Source organism: the organism of the source record quoted next, unplaced genomic scaffold (assembly GCF_019419815.1).
Source record: "Pyrus x bretschneideri cultivar Hongxiangsu unplaced genomic scaffold, Pyrus_bretschneideri_v1 Contig11, whole genome shotgun sequence".
NCBI classification, from domain to species: domain Eukaryota; kingdom Viridiplantae; phylum Streptophyta; class Magnoliopsida; order Rosales; family Rosaceae; genus Pyrus; species Pyrus x bretschneideri.
The window spans coordinates 7,834,982-7,859,707 of NW_025999402.1; the positions used below are offsets into that span (position 1 = coordinate 7,834,982).

Below are 24,726 nucleotides of genomic sequence, written 5' to 3' on the forward strand. Positions count from 1 at the left end.
TATTGTTAATCTTATCTTATACTTGATGATAACTATACGAGAAGTTAAAAGAAATTCATATAAAATTTAAGTTAGATACAAATTTACTGATAAATTTTAGTTTTATTTCGTACTTGATAGTAAACAAATATGGATTGAAATAAAGTTTCTCCAATCAAAATCATGACCGGAGGCGAAAGTCGTCATTACGGCAAAATAGGAAACTTACTGCTTGGAGGGTAATTTCATAATTCAGAAATAAAACATAGAGAGAAAGAAGAAGAAGAAGAAGCAGCAGCAGAAGAAGCAGCTGCGGAAAAAAAGCATTTTTTTTTATTTTCCATCGTTCTGGTGTTGAAGAAAGCAGAATCAGAAGCTGGTAACTGAGTCATGGGCGATTCGAGCGACTCGGTCTCCATTGACATTGATATGATACCTTTAGGAGGGAAGGTAAGCAAAGCAAAAAGCAAGGAATCAAACACAAAACCCACCAAGAAAGCAATAATATTTTTCCATTTCTGCATTTCTCTCTCTAATTTTAATGTTTTTGTTGATGGGTTTTGATTTTTATCCTCTTTTGTTTGGTGTATTTTATGGGTTCGCAGGAATGTGTGGTGAAAACAAGCAAAGGGCCGGTCTCTGTGCTTGTTTGTGGGGATCAAGGAAAGCCTGCTTTGATAACATATCCTGATGTTGCTCTCAATTGTATGCTTTCTGTTCTTGTTCCTTTCGATTTTCGGCCAATGGGGCTGTTCTTGTTCTTATTGTTAATGATAAGTTCTGTATTGTTTTGAGGGTGGTTGTAGAGTGCTTCTTGCATTGGAATTGAAGATATGCTAGGATTGATGTTTTGTTTGATTTATTTTGATTTTGGAGCTTAATGAATATCCTTCAGGGTAGTTGAAATGGCGATTTTATAGTTATGTTGAGCCAATGTAATGAAAGAGGTTGCATTTTTTGATGTCCGGGTGTAATTTGCTTAGGGGGTTTTAGTGTGTTCTTCTTCTGGATTAGTTGAAATGGCCATATTATCTTTATTTTGATCCAAATGAATGAAAAAGGTTGAATTTTTCGATGTCCTGGTGTTATTTGTTTTGGGGGTATTTAGTGTGTTCTTGTTCTGGATAGTTGAAATGGCTGTTTATCCCTATGTTGATCCAAACGTATGGAGAAGGTTGAGTCTTTGGATGTCCAGGTGCTATTTGGTTTGTAGGTTTTTTAGTGTGTAATTGCCGTTTAGTCCCGGTTGATTATTTAATCCTCGAAAGAGAAGAAAGAAAACCGGTTGATTCAAAAGGAATGTGTTCTTTCTTCTGCTCAATCCAAACTCTGAAAAAAAAAAAAAAATTAATTTGTAGGCCTTGTATGCTTCATAGTTTGCTTTTCATTGTTATTATTGATCCCAAATGTGTCTTAAGTTAATGTGGTTTCTAAGTGGCCTCCTCTTTGAATAGACATGTCCTGTTTCCAAGGCCTCCTCTTTTGCTCGGATGCTGCGTCATTGCTGCTTCATAACTTTTGCATTTACCACATCGATGCACCTGGCCATGAGGTCAGTTATATGCACCCATATATTCCGCTTTAAATATGTTGTATATATGAAATTGAGTAAAAAAAATGTTGACATTTTGGTGATTTTAATTCAGTTTTCTACCTCATTTGTTTAAGAGTGTCTGCAGTTGGGAGCTGATGTGATTTCTTCAGATGCCCCCTTGCTTAGTGTGGATGACCTTGCAGACCAGGTGGTCGAAGTGCTCGATTTCTTTGGGTAAGTTATTGATAACCTATTTTACTGTTTCGTAGGTTCCAGCCAATCAAACTTCCTTTGCCTTAATATCCCATACTGATTACGATTGGCTACATATGCATTTGTCATTTCGCTTCTTTAGCATAACCTGACAATAATTACCATTGGAGAGATACAATCTTGTAATTTGAGATGCGTCTTCCGCCAGACATTGCTATATGTGTATTTATAATTTTATTCTGACTGATAATATATATATGTATTTCACTCGCAGTTCTCCATAGGTCTCTTTCGCTCATTTTTTTAATCTCTTTTGAACTTAAAAATCAGGTTGAAAGAAGTGCTGTGCTTGGGTGTAACAGCTGGTGCTTATATCCTTACACTCTTTGCAGTAAGTTACTGATATTCTCATCTCCTTCGCTCCTTTGGTATAATGTGACATTCTGAATTAGTTATTGGCTTTTGTGATTCCAATTGGCAGATGAAGTATCAAGAACGGGTGCTTGGGTTAATTCTTGTGTCTCCTATCTGCAAAGTACCTTCATGGACTGAATGGATTTACAACAAGGTTATAATTTCCGTTACTAAGTTGATATTGTTTATGTACTTTTGCTGGTAAGGGTTTTCCATGTAAAAATAGATTGACCCATCGACCATGCTGCTTAAGATTTCATGAACTCTAAATTTGCAGGTATTGTTGAACTTGCTATACTTTTATGGCATGTGTGATATAGTAAAGGAATGCCTTCTGCAGCGTTACTTCAGTAAGGAGCTTAGGTCTGGCATACACGGTGGAGAGTCAGATGTTATAGAAGCTTGCCAAAGGGTAAGGAAATTTCAACAATTTGTTGCTTGCTCGGTAAAGAGCGCTTGTTATGTGATGTCAACAAAGTGCTCATTGTCTAATGTACATGACTGAATCAATATTGATTCTTTTCTTGATGTGTGAATACAGTTATTGGATGAAAGACAAAGTTCAAATGTCTTGCGGTTCCTTCAAGCAACTAATGAGTAAGATCATCTCACTACTCGAAACATGTGTTCTGTCCCAAACTTATATATATTCTAAATTTTCTCCAAATGCGAGATGAAAGCTGTAAAGATCATTTGACGTCTTGTGGCATGTTTTCTTTATGCATCTGAAGACTTAATTGAAAGTGTTTTTGCAGGAGGCACGACCTTACCCAGGGCTTGAAGAATTTGCAGTGTAAGACTCTTATTTTTGTGGGTGAAAGAAGTCCATTCCATGCTGAATCCGTCTATATGAATGCCAAAATGAACCGAAGAAGTTGTGCTCTTGTTGAAGTAGGTTCCGTGCAGTTAACACATTTCACTTATCTTCCCTCCATCAGTATACTTACAATAGGAATACTTACTGTCTGCTGCCCTTGACAGGTTCAGGCATGTGGCTCGCTGGTAACAGAAGAGCACCCATACGCAATGATAACTCCGATTGAACTCTTCCTCAGGGGTTTTGGGTACTACAGACAATTACATTTTACTTCCTCATCAAGTAACGATTCGAATCCCACCAGCCCCTCAAAAATCAATTCATGCATAGCGCCCGAACTTCTATCTCCTGAGAGTCTGGGAATCAAGCTCAAACCGATCAAAACACGGGTAGCCATCGAAGTTTGATGCGCGTGTGGAGTGCAGTTCCATTGAATGCATGTATATGGCAGTATAATTTCCTTTGGATAGTAGCAAATTCTTTGAATGTAGGTTTGTCTATATGGGAGAAAAATTAGATGGTTGGGGGTATTAGGAGAATTCTTTGAATTGTATGCGCCATTCATTTGTATACATTTTCATCTTTTGAATTGTATTTTAATTTTCCTCGACCCTTGCAATTCTGGGAATCTTGTTGACTTTGGGTCGTCGTTTTTTAATTGTATTTTAATTTTGTAAGAAGCTGACAACATATCCTGCAATGGAAATTTAGAAAAGACAATTCTTTTGCAATTTTATGGATAATTTGAAATTATTTGTTGGTAAATTGTCGAAAGTTTTATGCTTTGCAGGAGATGCTATTGTGATTATCAACAGGTTAATGAAATTTGCATGGTGCTTCAAAGTATTTTATACTATAGAGTCTTGATTTTTGTACCGTTGAACAATAAATTACGGTTAAAAACTTATGAATATAAAATACCTTGAATACACTAGAAAATCCCGTCATATACTACAAATATTATACAAATTTTGTTTTCAGACACAAGCAAAAAATACTCAAATTTATATTTTTCAGAAAAAGGATGTGATCATTACATCTGAAAGTTAATTACAAAGTAGTGGGATGCATAAAAGAATTAACAAGAACGTGAATAAAAGGCTTCTTCACCACCAAGTAACAATTAATCATTAAACCTCTCTTAATTTCTCCTTCCTCTCTAATCTACCTAATTAAAACCTGTCTAAATCCTCTTAATTCTTGATTAATTCAATAATTCCCCAAAGTTAATCAAGTCTGGAACAACATAAATACATCTGTATTCATTGTTCATCATCACGACCGTCAATCTTGCATGTTCTTCGTTTCTTCGCAGCAGATTCACCACCTTCTCTTCTTCGTTTCGAGCCTTTCTTCCTCGAACTTAGCACGTCATCGTCGTCATCAGGAACAAATCCGAGCAAGCTTCTTGGACTGCCGCCATGTTTCTTCTCGTCACTTTCGACTTTGCTAAGTTTTGATGTAGCAGCACCAAGCTGATGAGGATTATTTTGGTTCAGAGATTTTGTCAACGCACTGTAAAGCTGTGCATTATCGTTTTCTTGGACGCCATTGACACTATTGTTGCATTCTTCCGACAACAAGAAGCTGTAGTCCCTCGCCTCCCTCATCTTCCGAACCTTTTCCTGCAACTCTCCCGGAGAAAGCCCGAGGTTTTTGACATACGAGCGGAGAGACTCTCTCTTCAAGCGGCATTCGAACCTACGTTTGCTTCTTGGTCTTGTGGGCACGCGCAGGACTTTGGTGACTAGGCCGTCCCGGTGATGGTGAGTCCCACGCTCACGTTCACGGCGATCATTGTAGTCCCGGCAATGGGGATCAGTCGGATGATCACGGTGGTCATGATAGTCCCGATGACGGTGATGAGTCTCATGGTGACGGTAATGATCACTGCGAGTCCAACTGTCACACTTACCATCACGGTTGTGGTGAGCTTCACGATCACGGTGACGGTGAGTCTCTTGGTCACGATCGAAGTCACGGTGGTGGCGGGAGAAGAAAACAATTTCGATGGTTTTCATGGTGGGAATGTGGTGAGTTGATGGAACTTCGATCGGCTTAGGGCAAGCTAGTAGGGTTTTGGCTTGTAGGGTTTGGTTTCTAATAAGCGACTTACCCCTATTGACGTTCTTATAAAGGAAAGAAAACATCATATTCCTATTCGACTTAGGAATTCGAAAACAAATAGGTTTCCTAATTTGGCTTGGATTATTATGATTTTTCTACCCAAATAAGGAAAATTTTCAGATTAGTAACTCAGTTTAATAATAAAACGTGAAACAACAATCATAAGGATTCAATGTAAAAGTACCGGCTGTTGACTACCTGACGCCCTTTTCATCTTTCTTTATTCGGGCTTGGGATCGGCAATATAAGATAAACTTACACAAACAACAACAATTATAAGGATTCGACGTAAGATAGAAGTAATAAAAGGTGAAAAAATAAATAAAATTGAAAAAGGGGCATTTATTGTGGGCCGTGGTCGCATTCTAATTGGGCTTTGTTTTGGGATCCTATACTCTTATTATATATTAGGGCGTTTTACGACATATCGTTTCACTGAACCGAGACCTCACCTTGGGTCAAGGGCGGTCCCCACACACACAGGGACAAAAAGGGAAAAATAAAAAAAAACGAAAAACCCCTCTTTCCCGCCTTGCCGCCCCCCTCCCCGGCTCCTCCCCCCTCTATTATTTTCACTCTCTCTCTCTCTCTCTCTCTCTCTCTCTCAAGTTCTAGAGAGAGACGCGGTGGAGCTTTATCTCCGGCCATGGACACTCCTCTGAAGAACAATCAGACCACCCCCACCACACCTCTTCCTGCTAAATACGAGGTTATTTTTCTTCAATTTTTTTTAAAATTATTTTTTCTGGGTCAAATGGGTTCTGCTGGGTTTAGTTTTTTCATATTCTTCAATTTATTTGCTAACTTTAGGTTGTAATTTGGGTTTTGAGTTTTAAAATCTGGGTTCTATTCAATTTTAATTTTTTGTGACTTCCAACTGTTCATTTCCACTTTTGCACAAATGGGTTTGTTGCAATTTTTCACTAACTTTGATGGTTTCTGCAAAACCCTTTCGAATTTTCTCAATCTTTCGAGTTCATTGCTGTTTCAACACCGTAGATTGAGAAGTGAGAATTGATTCCTGTTTGATGATTTCTGCAGGATTCCCCTGTGTTCAACTACATTAGCAATCTTTCCCCAATTGAGCCGGTGAAGTCCGCAGGAAATGATCATCACACCTTCAACTCCCTAGCTTTTGCATCTCTTCCTTCTATTTTCGCTTCGCCGCAGAATCTCTCCATCCCCGAAACCAGATTTGTACTTAGAAGGTATGGTTTTAATCATATCTTATCTTACTGCTTTGCTAGTTTTACTAGTTTTATTTGTGTAAGTGTTTGATGTTTTGTTCATGTTGTCAGGCACCACTTCTCTGATTCACCAAGACCCAATTCCTTTCAGGGTGGAAACCCAAATAGTAAAAGTGATGGAGTTCCGGTTTCAGTTGAGCAATCATATTTAGGTGCTGACCAACCAGAATGCTTTGCATCCGGAAGTTCTTCAGATGTAGAGGTTGCTAGTGCAGTTCCAACTGAGAGTATGGAACTACCAGTTGAGTTTCTAAATAACTTGAAGTATAGTTCTGGTAGCCCACATAGCAATGATGTGCATCATTCCAAGGGAAGGCACTCGTTTTTTGAGAGGGAAACACATTTGCGCAGAATTCACAGAATTGAGCAGAAGAAAGGCGATTTGGTGAGGTTGATTTCTGATGATCAGTTAAAATTTGATTCAACAATCATTAAAGAGAACTGTGCAGGGCACGATCCTACACCAGTAGATCCTGGAGAAATCTCTTTTATGTCAAACATCCTACGAGACAATGATATTGAAGTCAAGGAATTTTCTGGTATTATCGATTCTAGTGAACAATGCAGATTGGGGAAGGTCAGTAATCAACCAGAAGGTATTGGGAGAACTAAGGAAACAGATGAAACTCCGGCGATACTTTCTAGAACTTTACTGGATAAGTTAAATGTTAATGATCCAAGTGGTATTGTGGATGAAAAGTCGCCCAAGTGTATACATTCTAGCTGCAAGGTAATATACTGGTTTGGCCAATATTTTTTGTAGTACTCAGCTTCCTACTTTTTCGATTTTATAGTAATGCAACAATTTTGTCTGACCATGTTCAGCCTAGTTCTCAGTCATACGCAATACGCAGACGTTGTTTGGATTTTGAAAGGCCAGCAACGCACAAAAGGAAATCAATAGATGCTAGTGGCGGTTCGTCAGCCTCACTACAGTCCAGTTGTGAAGTCGCCTCTGTTGAAAAGCAGTTGGTTCAAACTATAAAAGGTTGTGATTATTCATCTTCTCGGTTACCTGGTATTGGTTTGCACTTGAATGCTCTTGCAACTACTATTGAAAGTAATTTAAGTACGGTTGTCAAGCACGAGGTTCACGCTTCTGAGATTCAAGGGATTAATTTGCCAAATTCCAAGATATCTAGTACTTCTTTGACTCCCAGTGAGGTTTCTTGTGATGAATCATGTAAAAATAAAGCTCAGGTTCCAGTAACTTCCCCCCAAATATGTGCACCAGTTGGTCAAGAACCTGACCATAGTAGTCCTGAGAAGAAAAGGCACGCGCCGTAAATTCTGATGACTGTTTGTATTATTTAGATCCACTCCCTTGAATTCGATTGTTTTAACATTTAATACCTTGCAGGCTTAAGTTGCAGCCTGTTGTAGAAAGCTTGGCTTGCAAGCGCTGTAATTGTAAGAGATCAAAATGCTTGAAACTGTGAGTTTTGTGCATACTTTATCTCGCAAATTATGAGTTTATGTGTGCATTATATCTACTAATTAGAAGTTTAAAATTTTATACTCGATTACAATTTACAACTTTCGCTTTTTTGCCTTGTACTCTATGGGTTCATTCGATTCCACTTTTTTCTTAGTTTGACATCCTAAGTTCTCTGACACAGTTATTGCGATTGTTTTGCTGCTGGTCTCTACTGTATTGAGCCTTGTTCATGTCAAGAATGCTTCAACAAGCCTATGTATGAGAACATTGTTTTAGAGAATCGCAAACTGATTGAATCCCGCAACCCACTTGCATTTGCTCCCAAAGTGATTGCAAGAGCCGTTGCTATTCCACAGTATGCGGTTAGAATTCGTAACTGAGATAATCCATTGCATTTGCATTGTCCTATAAATCATAACCATTTAGACCCACAACTTTCCCTATGCAGGAGGAAACTAACTCGACTCCGTCTTCAGCTAGGCATAAAAGGGGATGCAATTGTAGAAAATCAGGTTGCTTGAAAAAGTACTGTGAATGCTTTCAGGTACCGGAATTTGGCCTCTTTTGCATGAATGTAACGCTCTTGTAAATCTATTAAAGTTTCTGGTATGTATCTACCAACTCATATGGTTCCTTTGATTTTCTTACCAAGGGCGGTGCTGGATGCGGCATCCTCTGCAGATGTGTAGGGTGTAAAAACACTTTTGGTCGGAAAGATGGTGAGCAAATAGTCATACGGAATTTAACAAATCATTTTATGTTTCCTACAGGATCCACAATTTGGGTACTTATAATTTATTCTTCTTCTTTATACAACAGAAGCTGAACATGGTGAAGTTGGAGGAGATGAATCAGTAGATCCGAGAAAGGATGCAGTGAATGTCAATTTACCGACAGTGAGGGATCAAGATCTCCTAATGGCACCTTCGGGGATTTGCAGGTTTTTGATCCACTGATTCGTTGGACCGTATGTAACTTCTTTGAGATACGTTGTAAAATGTTTGGAAGTTATTTTGTTTTGCAGACCTCCTCCAGGCCAACTGACATCTTCTTCCAACGGGAGACCGAAAATATTTTCTCTGCATTCTGTTCTGTCATCTTCTCAGCATGAAAAGCATCTTCAGGCAATTCCAGAAGACGTAACTCCTGAGACGTTGGCTAGCAGTTGCTCACAACCTAGCGGTTTGAAGTCAACCTCTCCAAACTCAAAGAGGGTATCGCCTCCTTACAGCAGCAGCGAGTTTGGATCAGCTTGGAGGGGCGGCAGGAAGTTAGTTCTGAGATCCATTCCACCATTCCCAACTCTGGAATCACCACGAAAGCGGTGACATACAGAAGATTCAGTCAAGCACTCCAGTTCAACGCATTCTTTGCTGCCTTGTTGTGATACAACAACCATGTGGCTTTTTTGCTTTCTTTATGTTGTTACCCTTAAAACGATCTCAAGTTCGTATTACGTTTCCTTCTCTTATATGTAATTCCGTGTTTCTCCTCAAATTTTAGGCTCAACAATTGCAATTTACCTCTTTTTTTTGGGGAAAATTCTCTAATGGCGAATGTAAATTATTCGTCTTTGCAGGAAGATGTAAATAAAAACATATAATTACATTCTTTTTTACGTGTTTTGGTGATGGATCCCACTAATTAAAGAGAGAAAATTAAATAGGATCTCAAATTTGCGTCATTCTCATTGGAGTGGAACATTCATTTACATTTGCCGAAAATATAAAACGGGATGTAAATATGATTTTTCATCTCAAATTTATATTTTTCCATTGGAAATGCCCTTAATTATCAAAGATATCTGATTTCAGTAATTTTGGAGAGGGAGTTTATTTAATTAAATGCCTTCCAAAATTTTAATTGACTAATGGATGATCAAATTAACTTCATCTGTATAAGTTTATCTTATGCTGCCGATCTCAAGCCCAGATAAAGGAGGAGAGGAAGGGCGTCAGGTAGTTGACATCAGACAATATACATGTATAAGAATTCAAGATTTGAAGAGGGAGTTTCCTCTTTCTAGTTGGATTACGTTTCCTTTTCCTAATTGGGTTAATTTGATTATATTGTTGTGCCTTGGTCCGTTCGTTAGTGCGGAACCGAGATTCAAATTACAACCTCACCAAAATCACACATAGTTGAACAAAATAAAATACAAGAAATAAAGACACCGAGAAATTTACGAGGTTCGGCAAAAACCTGCCTACGTCCTCGGAGAGATATTGCTCTTCACTATGAGAAAAACAGTACAAGTTACACATGAGTTAAATCGACATAACCCAATCCCATATCCCTTGTACACCCACTCACAGAATTTTCCCAAGAGCCTCACTCTACCCCAAGAGTTCTTTCACAAGAGATCTTTCACTCTAACTCTCTTGATTTCTCTCACCCATGTCCATGGTAGAGCCAAATGCTCACACCATTTCTTTTGGATGCTTTCCTTCTCTCATCCGTATCCTTGTTTTGCCAAATGCTCTCTTTTTATGCTTTTCTTAATCCAAGCCTTCTCCCACAAAACATGGCTTTGAAAAAGCCACAAAACATGGCTTTGAAAAAACCACAAAACATGGCTTTGAAAAAGCCACAAAACATGGAGCAATTTAAGCCACAAAACAAGCCACAAAACAAGGAAACATTTGGCCATTATCCAACAATCTCCACCTTGGCCAAATTGTACCAAAGTCCATTGGCTTTACGTACTAGCATGCACACTCTAAATCAACCTCGTTGGTCCTGTTCCGATTCAGTTACTGCCAATGCATGTGCAGCTGTTGCAAGCTAAAAATCACCATTTAGCTTCAGACAGGATCTCAACACATCCTCGTCTTCTCCAGCAGGTTTTCCTCCTCTTCATTGTCTGCAACCTGGAAACTCGTCAGCGCGCCTATTTCCAGCAACAACCCATCAAGCCAGACAAAATTCCCACACTTCCTCCTACCTCAGGACCTTCTCATCACCTGTGAATCCCATAGCTCCACCTGCTGCAAAACCCCTGCAACACTTGAGACTAAACATCACCAGGAGAAGTGTTGCTTCGAGTACCTAGAGGGCATACTCAAAGTCTTCCACCAAAAACTTGCTAACCCGGCCTTGCACCCGTGGCACTGTGGACCCTTGCCTCCGGAACAGGATCTGAACCTGCTGTCTCTCTCAGATCCTCTTTCCAATTTTCTTCCACGATTTCAACCTTGAATAGCTTAAGCAGTCTTGTGCCCACCATCATCCATGGTCTCTTTTGTGTATCATTCCACACCAAAGAAGCTTGCACCTGCTCCAAACTTAGTATTTCTTTCCTTGCAGTAAAGTTTCACAAGGTTCTCGTACAAATCTGAAAGTGAGGTAAGAAGAAAGAGGCCTTTGTCTTCTTCCTCAACATCAACTTTCGCAGTTGATCCAAGCATCCCTAAACACGGCTTCCATTTCTTCAGGCTTCCATTACTCTCCTTTACCAAGAGCAAAACCGCCTCTCCCTTTAAACTGCTCAACTGAAAATTCCATGGTGAACAACAAATCTGGACCTCCAACGAACCAAAGCCCCCAACGATGCTCTGATACCAATTGTTGTGCCTTGGCCCGTTCGTTAGTGCGGAACCGAGATTCAGATTACAACCTCACCAAAATCACACACAGTTGAACAAAATAAAATATAAGAAATAAAGACACCGAGAAATTTACGAGGTTCGGCAAAAACCTGCCTACGTCCTCGGAGAGATATTGCTCTTCACTATGAGAAAAACAGTACAAGTTACACATGAGTTAAATCGACATAACCCAATCCCATATCCCTTGTACACCCACTCACAGAATTTTCCCAATAGCCTCACTCTACCCCAAGAGTTCTTTCACAAGAGATCTTTCATTCTAACTCTCTTGATTTCTCTCACCCATGCCCATGGTAGAGCCAAATGCTCACACCATCTCTTTTGGATGCTTTCTTTCTCTCATCCGTATCCTTATTTTACCAAATGCTCTCTTTTTATGCTTTTCTTAATCCAAGCCTTCTCCCACAAAACATGGCTTTGAAAAAGCCACAAAACATGGCTTTGAAAAAACCACAAAACATGGCTTTGAAAAAGCCACAAAACATGGAGCAATTTAAGCCACAAAACAAGCCACAAAACAAGGAAACATTTGGCCATTATCCAACATATATTATCATCCTTCTACGACCAGCAGCTTATGGCTTCTTCTACAAAATGAAAATCGCAGAGAACCAACATCATGGCGTCAAATAAAAAAAGAAAACTCGAAAATCAGACGGACAGTAAGGAAACAAATGAGGAACGCCAATTAGAAGATGATATCATCGGCGAAATCCTCCGTCTCCTTCCCACTAAATCTTCCGTCCTCATGAGCTTTCTTTCCAAGCAATGGCAAAGTGTATGGTTTGCCCTCCCCGCAATACATTTAGATTTCGACGAGGAGGGTGAGCCGCTTCATGATAACAATGACGATGACAACCACGTAGTTCGTCAACATGCAAAGTTCATCAACATGTTCAGTTGGTTTGTGGGTTTTCGCGAGAAAGACAAGCAGCAGCAGCAGCAGCTCGTGGAAAAATTCAGGATTCGAATGGTTAGGTATTCATTACTTGAGGACGAAGCTACTGTCGTAGACAAGTGGTTGAGGTTCGGTCTGGAGAGAAACATCAAAGAGTTAGATATTAGTCTCCTTGGAAGAGGAGGGAAAGCAGGTTACACCTTACCTCAAACCCTTTTTACTTCAAAATCTTTAACCACCCTAAAACTAGAGCATGTGACTGTAAATATTGACCGCCATAGCTTACCTGTATCGCTTCCATCTTTAAAAACTGTAACCCTTAAAACTGTCCGCTTCAACGGATATTCATCTTTCAGAGGCTTGCTATCATCTTCGAAAGGAGACCTTTCCCCTTCCATTGAGAATTTGTCGATCGTTTCATGTTCTGATGTTGGTACCGACATGTTCTGGAATATTTCGATAAATAGTTCCACTCTTAAATCTTTGGAAGTTATCGATTGCGATTGCAGGACTGTTTCTGCTAGTGCAGGAAACCTTGAATCGATGACCATTGTTTCAGACTATGCAGATTTTAAGTTGCTGAACCTGTATGGATGCTCCAAAGTGAACTACATGGACATCCGCGCTCGACACCTAGGAACTTTTAATGTAGATGAGTTCAGCCGAAGTGTGAAGGAAGCCACTCTCGACGTTCCAAACCGATGTACTTGTTTGTATGACTGCAAGCTGCATGATCAGAGGTACATACTTTCACGCATTAGTGCCAAGGTAGCTTGACAAGTGCCGAAAAGGAAACAAGAGATTTCCGGTTGAGGGACACTGATCGATCGAGTTTTCAATTGCAATCATTAAATTTTGGAAGGAAGGTCGACATAATACTATTAAACAGAGTAAGCAATAGTACATGGAGAAATTTTGGAACGATAAAAGTGGACGGTGATAAGGAATTAGGATTGAAATGGACTTCTTTTTCTTCAATTTTTCTTCGTTTTTGATTGCACGAGTCTTGTTGTTTAATTTTAGAGAAAACTAGTGAAAATGACTCGAAAACTTTGAGTTTTAACGAAAAAGACAAAATAAGAGGTAAAGTGAATAGTACTAGGATTGACTTTTTAGTGTAAAAATGTGGTTTTTTGTTAAAGTAAACAGTACCGCGAGCTTTTCGTTAAAGTTCCCTAATTTTATTCCATCTCAAATACCTAATTTTTGCCCTAATTTTTATGGTAAACATAAACTTAAGGGCATTATAACTCTCATGACCTAATTTCTCACGTACGCTTGTGTCTACAACGCTCGAGACCTGATCAAACCCTAGAAAACCACACCACACCAAACCTCAAGCTTCAACCATGTCATGCATCCCACCGGAGCTACTCTTCGACATCTTTTTACAGCTCCATACCACAGATTTGATCCGGTGCATGTGCGTTTCCAAAGCTTGGTATGCTAATTACGTCTCTAGTTTGTGGTCTGGTTTAGATTGCTTGTGGAAGGGTCAAGAGGATTAAAAAAAAAAATCTGTTTTCTGAAGCATTTTAAGGAGAAACAAAAGTCAGATACTTTTTTGGAAAGCAAGTAAATTTTTAGTCAAAATTTTAATGCAGCATTTTTAGCAGAAGTGCTTATGAGGATTGCTTGAGTTATAAGCGATTGTGAACATGAATTATAAGCGATTGCGGTTATGCCAGTTTGACATGGCAGAGTATTCGCCCTCTTGGCCTGTGCACCCTAGTTCGAATCGCTTTTTTCATTGATTAGATTAGTTTAGAACATCACCGAGGATCTGAACTGGAAACTGGGCAGAAAAATTGTATGATGTCAAGAACATCAATGTGTACTCCTAATCCTTGAATTAAGATAAAAAGCAAAGGGAAAATGAAATTAAATCCGAAAAGAAGAAAGGGTGTTACTCATACATTCCTAGTTAGCCACTGTGGCCATCCTAAAGAATACATCTCGTCCTCTTATTAAGGATTTGAAAAAAAAAGACACAGGGAAGTCGAAACACGAACAAAAAATCATTTAACGTAACTAAGATATGAGATTCTTGTAATCCACAGCCATTCGGCACCAAGTCGCCACTCACCTGTTTTGCTATACGAAGATTCTTCGAAGACTAAGGAGTTATGATGAAACTTTCAAGCTTTTCAAGGCTGTCGTAAGCAGGGAAAGTTTTGCAGGTGCTCTCTGCTTGTAGTCTTTCTCCAAGGCCGTTGCTGCCAGTGATTGTAGTTCTAAGCTCTCTTTGTCTTCCTTGTTCCTTCCTTTCGCAAGCTGTCCGATGGCAGAAGTGCACTGGAAGGCAGGAGTTAAGACGTTCTTTCAGTAATTCAAGTTGATCACAAGAGCAAGAAAAGAGGGATGAAAACAATCTGAATAATCAAATTAAATATACGGTGTCTAAAACTTGAACAATCAAATTAAATAGATGACCCTCGGCCACAGCAGGATCAGCAACGGTCTAAACTATCGCTCCAATATATATATATAAGTATCTCTGAATCAATGCACCTCAAGAGGGAGAGAGAACTCACCAAGTTAATACCAAAAAGTGCTCTGGTATTCTTGCCCCCAGTCAAGTCTATAACGGATGCATAGTATTTTTTTGCTGTCTGAAGGTTTTCTAGTCCACCAAGCGTGTATAGCACCTGTTGCCACAAAAAGCAAACTATCAGACATTTACTCACTTTTAATGCGGGTGTTTAGTGCTGTTAAACATGTAATCATAATTATATGTTGAATATGCACAGCTTCATTTCTTTATTCCCAGAGTACTCGCATTTTGTTGTTTGACTCCTTTCCACATAGTAGGGCAACAAAATATCAAGGATATAAATTGCAAGTTAGATACTAGGTGTTCATATTTGGAGTTAGCTGGACATTATGCACCATTTTAAATCAAGTATGTAACTTTTGCATTTGAATGACTAAATTTACGTACGAGATGCCAATGCTCATGCAAATTTTAGTTTTTACACCGTTCAACAAGAGGGTACATGGAGCTTTTCTTTAATCGCAAAAAATTCTTTGGCCGTAAAACCAGCAAATAAGAATGTCTATAAAGCAAACAGGATTTATTTGCAGTAATGAAAAAACCAAAGCCACTTACATCAGCATAAGCCAAGTGGTGAAGAGGAACAGTAGGTTGTGATAATATCAGCTCCTCATAGCAGAACGCAGCTTGCTTGTACCTAGTTTACATAGAAACATAATTTATCAATCAGCAACAAGGCATAGGCAATTTGGAGACATAAAGTTTCAACAAGTCTGTTGTAAACATACATTTGCAAGGAAACGTAGATTTCAGCCAGCTCTCTCCACGCATCATGATCGGCCATAAATCTGTCAAAACAGGAAAATACAACTTAGCAACATCTTTTTGCTGACATAAAATCTTTTTCTTTCAAGGAATTTAATTTATGCCTTACATTTCCAGATATTTATTAAGCCACTCAATGGCCCCTGAAATGTTTCCTTGCGCCTTTGCCATAGCTACTCTTCTCTTATGTATCACCTGCATATGAAAAATAATTGAAAGTTACATAAGCATTTTCCTTTATCTTTTCTCAGAAAAGAACATACAATTTTTCTCATATAACAAAAAGATAAAGCAATGGGATCAATCTTAAAAAATATGGATTGATCCTTCTGTTAAGAGTTTTTATATGAATTACTTGATCGAGTGGATTTTCCTCCAGAAAGCTTGAGTAAGCCTTCTCTGCCTCTGCCCAAGATCCCTTTGCCTCTAGCAACATAGCCTCTAGCCTGCCTGTGTTTTATGCAAAACAAATAGCTAAGCCTCTAGCCTGCTTGTATGGGATCTAAAAATCAGACTTCCATACAATATTCAAATTAGTTATTTCAACTTACCAACTCTTTTACTCTCAGGAAATGCCTTACGTAAAAGCTTAATGCAGTCCTGCAAAAGTTCAAGGCAGGCAGACATGAGATAGCATTATTAACCCTTCCACCATTAACACAAAATAGCACATCCGCCTTACACAAATCTTACGATTCTCAATTCCAGGGTAGGCTATACCAAACTCAATATCTGCATTCAACAACCCACCCTCTCCCTCTCTCTCTCTCTCTCTCTCTCTCTCTCTCTCTCTCTCTCTCTCTCCCCTCCTCTTCCTAAGTGGGGAAGCCTAAAGTTGCAAGTTCAAAAATAATAGCTAAGCAATTTCAAAAGTGTAAGCCAAAAACATATCACACCTTAGCAACATCAAGAGACTGGCAGTCCATAGCTGCAATTGCAACTTGCTCATATAAAGTCCATTCTACACCAAAAAATGCAAACTACTTGTTAGTCAGAACTCAAAATCTACCCCAACAAAATAAGAACTCTAAATCGAAGGAAGCATGTTGCATGATACACATGGCGAAGTTAAACCAACAGAATATATCAAACTCGAACAATCAAATCCATTTCTTGACCACACAAATTCAAATTAAGCTTCTACCACAAAATTAACTGCAAAGTAATTACAAAGTACAAACCCAATTGAATTTACGCAAATTCAAACACACAAATTGCACAGAGTCCATAACCAATTCCAATCCATGCCCAATTCAAATCAAGCAATGACGATCACAAAAACACAAATTAACCACAACCCAATTGAACAAACACAAAACCCAGATGGAATCACCAACAAACCGAAGCTCGAAAACTCACCTTCCGAGCCAAGACTGGATCTTTTCTTGAGGTCGTTCAAGATCGACAGGCCGTACTTCAGGACCTTCTCTGAGCGGCGGACCTTGAGCTTTCTGACTAAACAGAGGTACTCCCAGGCCCCTCCTCCTCCATTGTCGACCTGGTTCTCGAGCCTGTTCAATTGGGTTTCTTCCGTTTTGCTCACCATCTTCGCCAGTCCAACGAGCGAAGCTCCTCTCTCTCTCTCTCTCTCTCTCTCTCTAGGTGTTTCTCTCTCTAGCCTGCTTCACGATCGATCTGTTTCTATTGGAGGGGGGAGAGAGAGAGAACACCCTCCCACAATTGCACTTGTCTTCCCTCTCCAACTATCGGCCGACTCTCACTGGCTCAGGGTCACAATCGTAAACTCCAAAAAGCTTCAATTTCATATTCAACCCCCCCTAAACTTTTAGGATATTTCAATTTTTTTGTTAATTACTTTTGTCCAATTCGCTGCGTTTGCCAGAAAAAAAGAAGGTCTGAGGATCTAAGTGTAACAAAAACTAAGGTTTGAGGGGTACATTTGCAATAAGAAAAACTAAAGATATCAAAACGGTTAGGGTAGAGACAATACGGTGCGTTTCGCGGGAAAAAGCGGTATCCCCGAAATCAAAATGTGGCTTAAGCCCGCACCATCGTGCTTCTCTATGCTAAAACCCTACTGCTCTGCAACTCCTCCACCACCACCACCGCCAACCACCACCTTCAAACCCCTAATGGCAACAAAAACCACGGAGGAATCCGACGTTGGCATCTTCTGCTACATCTCTCAGCTCCCCGGATTTCGCGGCGTTTTAAAGCAAAGGTCTGGATTTTAAATTTCTACTGTGAAATATGAGCATTCTGTTCTGTTTGGGATTTTCAAGTTATTTATTTTCGTTACGGTGTGTTTGGATGCCTAGAAAATGTTGGAAAAATTGATAAAGGTAAGATTTTTCTGTAAAGTTAGGAACTTGAAAATTAATAACCACAGAATGTGAATTCAGCATCTTTTTTGTTATTTTCCTCAACTGGATTCGTACATTTGCATATAAATCATTGTTTTTAGAGAGAAATTATTTGTCGATATTTTAAAGTTCGTTCGTTTTCTTGGTAAATCGTATAGGTATTCGGATTTTATGGTAAACGAAGTAGATAAGGAGGGAAATGTTGTTCATTTAACCAACTTGGATGCGCCGGTAGAGGTAAATAAGTTCATATTTTTGTTCTTATGATTTAAATGGAAGTACCTATTTGTATATACAATTTAGTATTTATGGGAAGTGTAATTCTTTGGCCGTATTCAGGCAGTTAAGGAAAGTGGAACAACGACAAGTGATGGTGCAAGTAAAGATTATACTACTGAAATTGAATCGTTTAGAGCTCTTGCTGATCCTAATGATGCCGAGCGCTTGGAAACTTTTATCAACCAAATTAATTCCAGTAGTGATGATGGTGTTATGCCTATTGTTCTTTCCCCAGATTATGATAAATCTCATCGAACGGTTAGTTTTTCGGTCTTATCTGATTATTTTAATTTAGATAGTGTTTTGCATAGCAACGTGGACATGAAACTTGTGCAATCAAAGAGGTCAGGGTGGAACGGAGTATTTGATTTCCGCTAATGTGAAAAAGAAGTACAAATAATCTTCCAAACTTAATCTGCGTAACCCTCCTTTGCCACCATATTTCAAAATGAGTACCCAGTTCTCTCTTTCGGTTTCATTCGTGGCTTGCACTATCTGTCTTCCAGGCAGTGCATAATTTTTTTAAGCAGCACTTCAAGTTTCTTGTCACCGACACAGTTGATGGACCAGATGCTTCATCAAAATGCATCCGGGTGAGAATAAATTCAGGAGGACAGAACAGCAGAGGCAGAAATTCCAGAAAAAGAAAAGAAAGAGGTGATAAACCTTTCGATAGCAGGGGTTCAGAGGATTGGTCGGAGCACGTTGGCAAGTTCCTTAGGTAAAGGGTTTTTTTGTGTGGTTCTTCTCTTTTAAAGATTTAATCTCTTAACTTATTATGGTAGAAAGGTACCTGCATAATCTAGATATCTCTATTGAGATTTGGTGTAATTGGCACAGCAGAGCTGTCTGATTTATTCATATCTAAACCTTCTAACTTATCAATTAATCTACATCGTTCTCCTTTATTCCTTTGAAACTGTTCTGCCTGAAGTGCCCTCCTTAACAATGACTGATGAGAGCGATTTGCTAGCAGTGAATTATGCATTTACTAATCCGGCTGTTAACTTGCTTTCATCTTCCCAAGTCAGCTTGTATGCAAATAATAACCTGATGTGTTTTTCTCATTGGGCTCGCAAAGGTTTATATGCTCTGTTTATTAAAGCTCTGTGTCAGCTTATCTGAAAGGTTCTTCTAATGCGAATGTACAGGTTTCATCTTTACAAGGAGAACAAGGATACACAGGAAGCCTTAGGAGTTATAGGAAAAATGCTTGGTGTCCAGGTATGGGTTCCAGCTAAGAACTAGTTGACTTGAACACCATTTGACATATGAGTCATGACTACTGTTTTCACAATGTTTGGGAAGTGAACATCTCCACTGCCTGATCTATTTACATGGTAATTAGTGGGCTTTTGTTGCTCCTTTTTCGAAAATGATACAAGGGTTTTGATAAGGAACTCATTATAGAGTCAGTCGTTGCTATCTGCTTCCTTCCTGCATGCATGGACACAGTTAACACATTCAATATTAAGTGTGTATTTTATTAATCTATTGTTGTCTTTGATTTTGTTAAGGTCCATTTGCAGCACCTTTGTCCCTACTGATGTTATTAAATTAAAGTTTTCTGTGGTCTTCATTGAATATTTAGCAATTACCTGTATGGTACTTTAGTGGTGATGAAATATAGTTGTTCTTAGTTAGTTCTCTACTTAATTTTCACCACATGACAGAGAGCAAAACTTGGATTATTGGTTTCCATGTAAACAGTTGAGATTGGTCAGATTTGTAGAAATTTATGGTTCTTTTTTGTCATCTTTGACTTAATGTATAGATATCATATTACTTATCTTTCATTTGATAGATTAATATGTTTTTATCCATAGCCAAGGTCCTTTGGGTTTGCGGGTACAAAGGATAAGCGTGCTGTCACAACTCAGAGGGTAATTGATACTCACTAGACTTTTTGCTTATTCTGACCAATATTCTATAAGTTGAATTTCCTTTAGTTATTAGGCTCATAGTAACTCCCCTCCAAAGTATGTCTACTTCCATGAATCCTCAAGTGCCAGTTTTTCTAGTCGGAGCATAGTGGTCACCCAAAGGGTTATTGAACTTCATTTTCTTTTGTGTTTCCAGGTAACCGTTTTTAAGAAGCTTGCAAGTAAATTGGCTGCTCTTAATGATAGGTTGATCGGTATCAAAGTAGGTGACTTCTGGTAAGACTGATGAATTGTGAATGATAGGATTCCCGGTCAATTGGGTTTTAATGCATACTAATGTGATAGTTCCATTATCCAGTTATGTGACAGAAGGACTTGTCCTTGGCCAACTCTTGGGAAATCGGTTTACAATTACATTGAGGTAAGCATGTTCCCTGTAATCATTTATGTGCACTTGAATGAAACATCTCTCATGGCTACTTATATTATTCGCCATCTGATTTGCTCGTTGTGTGCACTCACATTACTTCTCAGAGGAGTTGTTGCAGATTCTGAAGATACCATCAAAGCCTCCGCAAGTGCCTTGGGAAAGCAGGGATTTATTAACTACTTTGGTTTACAAGTACTCTCTCTCTCTCTCTCTCTCTCTCTCTCTGAGTATATCTTGTCCTGGTTTAGACTCCTTACTTGCATAAAATGTTATTGATATGTAGGTGTTTTGTTCGTTATTGTTTGGACAAGTGGATGTTTTCTCTTTTGTATCTAAAGCTATGTGACATTTTTTGCCCCAAGTATATTCTACTTTTAGAATATTTGAAAACACCTTTTCAAGTCGTTGCGCATGCTGTATGTTTCTCATAAGTTGTCTTAAATAAAAAATGTTTTTTAGACCATCTATATGTTAGCGGTGAGAATTTTATATTCTTGAGGCATGTAGATTACATTTTGTTGTGGTTAGTAAGATATTTATAGCATGCATGGTAATGAATTCAGCGATTTGGAAGCGGTTCTGTGCCAACTCACCATATTGGAGCTTCACTACTCAGAGGAGAGTGGAAATCTACTGTAAGCATGTTCCTTGATCCAAGAGAAGGGGATATCCTTTTTGTGTTTGTAGGTGTTGTGAGGATACTTTTCTTTTCATTTCTATACTTAACTACTTCTTGCTAAACTGTTTAGTACATGCTGCTATATTGTTCTGTTGGTATTTGTTTTCTTTAACTGGATCTTCGATTACAAAGGAATGTGATTACAGAGGCACGAGAATACTATAAGGAAACTAATGACATTGAAGGGACCCTGAGGAAATTACCTCGACATCTGGTCTCTGAAAGAGCTATAGTAAGTCACCAAGTCACCAACTACGACTGCTTTGTTGGAACATGCTAGTTTTTTCTTGATTCTGTAAACTATCCCGAAATATTAAGTTCTACATCTAAATCCTTTTGTTTATTAGAGTAATCCTTCCCTGTCTAGCATTGTGCATCCTTTACGTGATTTTCATGCATTTGGCATGGCGATCATAATATTTGTATGATATTACTAAATTGGATTACTTCATCTTGCGGTTCATGGATGATCATTACTTTTTCCTCTTCTTTGTTCTCATACAGTTGCAGTGTCTGAAGAAATGCCCCGGAAACTACTTGCAGGCCTTGAAAGCTATTCCTAGAACTTTGAGGATGATGTAAGAGATTTTCCAGCAGAATTAGTTCTGTCTTCTAACTTCATAAACGGAGTCAATCTTCAGTTAATGTTTATGCTTTTTCTGTGTTCAAGTCAATCAATACAAGCTTAATTTAGGTACAGTTGAACATATATGCTGTATATATAATATAGTATATACAGGGAAATATTTGTATTATATCATGTGATGGTTTTACCACTTTCTGGTGCATACTTATCACCCTTATTTCAGGTATGTGCATAGTTACCAAAGCTATTTGTGGAACCATGCTGCAAGTATGAGAGTGAAGAAATATGGTAGGCCCCCAGTTATTTATTGGAGCAAAACCAATTCATTTATTCTTGTCGTGGACTGATTGCGTCACCATCATTATTGTTACAGTTGTCAAAGCTTTATTGCAACCATCTTTGTATCATATACTTTTGTAAAACCCAATTTTATTCCACAATGTGGCAGGAACTGACCGAGTTGTGTTGGGAGACTTGGTATTTTGTAAAGGAAATGAAACTGAAAAGGTGACCGAAGTTGTTACTTCTGAGTGCATAGATGAAAACAGTGATGATATGCTTGATCCTAATGATTTAGGTGATATAGCTGAAACAAATCTTCCTGAGGAAAAGCTTAATCTTGTGAAGGTTAGTTGCGTCCTCGTTGTTGAAAATATTTTTCCTGTGCCGTCCTAAATAGTATGCTATAATTACAGCTACTTTAGTAACTTAATCTATGAATGCAACCCATCTGGCAGGCTGTAACTGCAGAAGATATCCAGAGTGGAAATTATACAATTGAGGATGTTGTCCTTCCTATGCCCGGGTAAGGGAAAATTGACTATTTTCCCTGATTGTATACTTCCCAGGCCGTCTCAGATTGCGGAAGTTATTTAATACTTTGTTGTTTTGCAGTTCAAGGGTCATTTTTCCAGAAAATGATATCGCTGATGTCTTTCATGATTTGGCAAAGAAGGTTTCTATTCTCAGCAACAATGTCCATCTTCCCCTGCTGTTTGTTTGATTTTGTAATTTTATTGACTTCTAAGTTCTAATCCGTCTTATTTTCCTCCTGAATTAATTTTATATGTGTTAATCAGGATGCAATCAGCTTGACAGAGACCGTACATAATGTCAAGTATGTACCTATTTTCCCCCGTCATCTCGCCCCTTAACTCTCTCACGGGTTTCTATTCTAATTAAATGCATACATCTTGTTGCTCTTTTTAGTGAATTCTCAATAACAAGTGTGACAGGAAATTATAGGCGGGTCTTCCAAAAACCAATGGACTTTGAATGGTATACCGCTACTCTCGTTTTTTCATGTTTAGTAAGTTAATTGATATACTTCAGCTACCAAATGACAGTGTTCTGTAATTGTTTGATTTTCATTGTTACAGGGAAATACTAAAATATGTTGATGGTAATGTACCTTTGGTGGATACCGACTTGGACAAAATTTCCAAAGCGAAACCTGCTAAGGTAGACAAAGAGGATCCATCCAGTGTAAATGGAGATGGAAGTTTGCATGACAGCGCAAAACAGTCAGAGTACATTGACAACGATATTGGGGACAAGGGAGAAAAGGTGCCGGAAGTTGGATCGCTCGGCGACACTAATCCTCAGGAAACTCAGATGGCTCTCAAGTTGAGCTTTACTCTCCCAGCTTCATGTTATGCAACAATGGCAATCCGAGAGCTTCTGAAGACATCGACATCTGTATGTACCTCCCTTAAAAAGTTTTCTTATTCTGTCCCTCGTTCCCAATGCTATAGATCGCAGCATTTCTTACCAAGAGAGATTTATAGGCCCTACCAATTCAACATATGTTTTCGTAAACCTGACTATGGTCAATTTCCATTCCGGTTAGCTCAGTCAGTTAAACAAAATTTTGTTCTTGCAGGTTGCGTTTCACAAAACGCTAAACTAGCATGAGGCCGTGTTACTTGCGGTGAACTATGGCATCCGAGAAGACACAATTCCTACCGGCGGGGAACTAAGTCGAAAAAGGACGTCAATCTGGCATGGGAGCAAACAAAGATGGCACTCTTTCGTACACCAAGTTCTCGCCTTTCGGAACAAATCGAGTGTTAATTTTCCGACTAGTTTTGTTGATTGACACAGAAATACAATTGTATTTTACCTTCGAATAATATTCCATGACATGGGTCGTTTTCAGATATGTTATAAAGGTCAGTTTGCTTTTATTTGTTTGCAATAAACAAAATAACCCTTTGAGAGACTTGAATTAAACATGCATGCAAGGTGATGATAGGTTTTGAGACGCAGCCGCCTTGACGTCCTTGTTTTCATGTAATTTCTCTCATCAGAGGGCTGTTTTAAATGCGATGAGCTTGCTAGAAGAATTTGGTGCCAAACTCGTCATTCATGCGAGTCAAACATAAGAACAATAAATTAGTATAAAACTTATCAGAGAGCCATTTTGAATACGATGAGCTTGCTACAAGAATTTGGTGTCAAACTTGTTATTCACGGGAGTCAAACGTAAGAACAATAATTAGTATAAAACTCCACCATTAACGGAAGTAAAATGTAAGACCTCTTACTTCCAATTACTCAAATGAAATATTAATATAAAAAAAAATAAAAAAAATATGCGGTGAAGGTGGATCGAACACCTGACCTTCAGATCTTCAGTCTGACGCTCTCCCAACTGAGCTATCCCCGCTGATGTTCTTCGTATAACAAGTATTAATATTAATTATAAGCTGCCTTCCAGGTTCTACGTGCAACCACAAACTCCATCACAGTATCAATAAGAACAAAACACCACATCCTTGGAGTTCTTTATGTATTATTGTTACCAATTCTTAGTGAGTGAGATGCCTTTACTAACTCGAGTAGGATAGGTGTCCTTAATATGACGTCATATATCAATTGTAACAATGAAATAGAATTACAGTACATTTAGTACTCACCTAATTTAAGTTTCATCATCAATCATCGCTGCT

The 24,726-nt window shown here is 38.7% G+C and overlaps 5 protein-coding genes and 1 non-coding gene across 8 annotated transcripts; 4 read left to right on the plus strand and 2 right to left on the minus strand.

Annotated features, from left to right (window-relative positions):
• The first annotated feature begins 223 nt into the window (after positions 1-223).
• On the plus strand, positions 224-3,572 carry LOC125468264 (protein NDL2-like). The gene is made up of 10 exons (XM_048577161.1): positions 224-429; positions 585-684; positions 1,434-1,531; positions 1,659-1,747; positions 2,057-2,117; positions 2,208-2,294; positions 2,418-2,552; positions 2,682-2,737; positions 2,896-3,031; positions 3,122-3,572. Exons 1-10 carry the CDS (start codon positions 370-372, stop codon positions 3,362-3,364), a joined length of 1,065 nt encoding a protein of 354 aa, XP_048433118.1. The 5' UTR covers positions 224-369; the 3' UTR covers positions 3,365-3,572.
• A 2,032-nt stretch (positions 3,573-5,604) lies between these two features.
• Positions 5,605-9,341, plus strand: LOC103954426 (protein tesmin/TSO1-like CXC 3). Of its 2 annotated transcripts, none has more exons than XM_048573112.1 (10): positions 5,605-5,793; positions 6,126-6,292; positions 6,383-7,061; positions 7,169-7,605; positions 7,692-7,766; positions 7,951-8,131; positions 8,218-8,313; positions 8,422-8,488; positions 8,589-8,709; positions 8,794-9,341. In XM_048573112.1, exons 1-10 carry the CDS (start codon positions 5,731-5,733, stop codon positions 9,095-9,097), a joined length of 2,190 nt encoding a protein of 729 aa, XP_048429069.1. In that variant the 5' UTR covers positions 5,605-5,730; the 3' UTR covers positions 9,098-9,341. The 2 variants fall into 2 exon arrangements, with proteins under 2 accessions (XP_048429069.1, XP_009364529.3); XM_009366254.3 differs by having other exon boundaries at positions 5,606-5,793; positions 7,157-7,605.
• A 2,655-nt stretch (positions 9,342-11,996) lies between these two features.
• LOC125473912 (putative FBD-associated F-box protein At5g56410) lies at positions 11,997-13,052 on the plus strand. The gene has a single exon (XM_048577335.1). The coding sequence runs from the start codon at positions 11,997-11,999 to the stop codon at positions 13,050-13,052; it is 1,056 nt and encodes a 351-aa protein (XP_048433292.1).
• Positions 13,053-14,399: 1,347 nt separating this feature from the next.
• LOC125473837 (ER membrane protein complex subunit 2-like) lies at positions 14,400-17,275 on the minus strand. Its single transcript, XM_048577162.1, has 9 exons — positions 16,954-17,275; positions 16,491-16,555; positions 16,146-16,194; positions 15,950-16,044; positions 15,704-15,789; positions 15,558-15,617; positions 15,385-15,466; positions 14,810-14,923; positions 14,400-14,570 (listed from the first exon to the last, which is right to left on the minus strand). The coding sequence occupies exons 1-9, from the start codon at positions 17,138-17,140 to the stop codon at positions 14,400-14,402; spliced, it is 909 nt and encodes a 302-aa protein (XP_048433119.1). The 5' UTR covers positions 17,141-17,275.
• Positions 17,276-17,551: 276 nt separating this feature from the next.
• On the plus strand, positions 17,552-23,961 carry LOC125473838 (multisubstrate pseudouridine synthase 7-like). 2 transcript variants are annotated; one of them, XM_048577163.1, is made up of 20 exons: positions 17,553-17,776; positions 18,077-18,155; positions 18,258-18,455; positions 18,704-18,918; positions 19,349-19,421; positions 20,024-20,080; positions 20,277-20,356; positions 20,439-20,501; positions 20,615-20,702; positions 21,074-21,176; positions 21,318-21,421; positions 21,694-21,767; positions 21,999-22,063; positions 22,224-22,402; positions 22,513-22,580; positions 22,670-22,730; positions 22,855-22,892; positions 22,985-23,053; positions 23,155-23,473; positions 23,658-23,961. In XM_048577163.1, the coding sequence occupies exons 1-20, from the start codon at positions 17,586-17,588 to the stop codon at positions 23,682-23,684; spliced, it is 2,151 nt and encodes a 716-aa protein (XP_048433120.1). In that variant the 5' UTR covers positions 17,553-17,585; the 3' UTR covers positions 23,685-23,961. The 2 variants fall into 2 exon arrangements, with proteins under 2 accessions (XP_048433121.1, XP_048433120.1); XM_048577164.1 differs by lacking the exon at positions 23,658-23,961 and having other exon boundaries at positions 17,552-17,776; positions 23,011-23,053; positions 23,155-23,237.
• A 409-nt stretch (positions 23,962-24,370) lies between these two features.
• Positions 24,371-24,443, minus strand: TRNAF-GAA. Its single transcript has one exon. It is a non-coding gene; the product is annotated as a tRNA-Phe (tRNA).
• Positions 24,444-24,726: the final 283 nt, after the last annotated feature.

Coding starts and splice junctions, on each gene's coding strand:
- LOC103954426 (XM_009366254.3), top strand. CDS start 5,731: ATGGACACTCCTCTGAAGAACAATCAGACCACCCCCACCACACCTCTT. Junction 6,293..6,382: donor ACCAGATTTGTACTTAGAAG/GTATGGTTTTAA, acceptor TCATGTTGTCAG/GCACCACTTCTCTGATTCAC. Junction 8,489..8,588: donor CACTTTTGGTCGGAAAGATG/GTGAGCAAATAG, acceptor TTTATACAACAG/AAGCTGAACATGGTGAAGTT.
- LOC125473838 (XM_048577163.1), top strand. CDS start 17,586: ATGTGGCTTAAGCCCGCACCATCGTGCTTCTCTATGCTAAAACCCTAC. Junction 18,456..18,703: donor ATGATAAATCTCATCGAACG/GTTAGTTTTTCG, acceptor TCTGTCTTCCAG/GCAGTGCATAATTTTTTTAA. Junction 20,357..20,438: donor ATCAAAGTAGGTGACTTCTG/GTAAGACTGATG, acceptor TCCATTATCCAG/TTATGTGACAGAAGGACTTG.
- LOC125473912 (XM_048577335.1), top strand. CDS start 11,997: ATGGCGTCAAATAAAAAAAGAAAACTCGAAAATCAGACGGACAGTAAG.
- LOC125473837 (XM_048577162.1), bottom strand. CDS start 17,140: ATGGTGAGCAAAACGGAAGAAACCCAATTGAACAGGCTCGAGAACCAG. Junction 16,195..16,490: donor AGTCTCTTGATGTTGCTAAG/GTGTGATATGTT, acceptor GAACTTTTGCAG/GACTGCATTAAGCTTTTACG. Junction 14,571..14,809: donor CACTTTTTGGTATTAACTTG/GTGAGTTCTCTC, acceptor CCTGCCTTCCAG/TGCACTTCTGCCATCGGACA.
- LOC125468264 (XM_048577161.1), top strand. CDS start 370: ATGGGCGATTCGAGCGACTCGGTCTCCATTGACATTGATATGATACCT. Junction 685..1,433: donor TCCTGATGTTGCTCTCAATT/GTATGCTTTCTG, acceptor CTCTTTGAATAG/ACATGTCCTGTTTCCAAGGC. Junction 1,748..2,056: donor GAAGTGCTCGATTTCTTTGG/GTAAGTTATTGA, acceptor CTTAAAAATCAG/GTTGAAAGAAGTGCTGTGCT.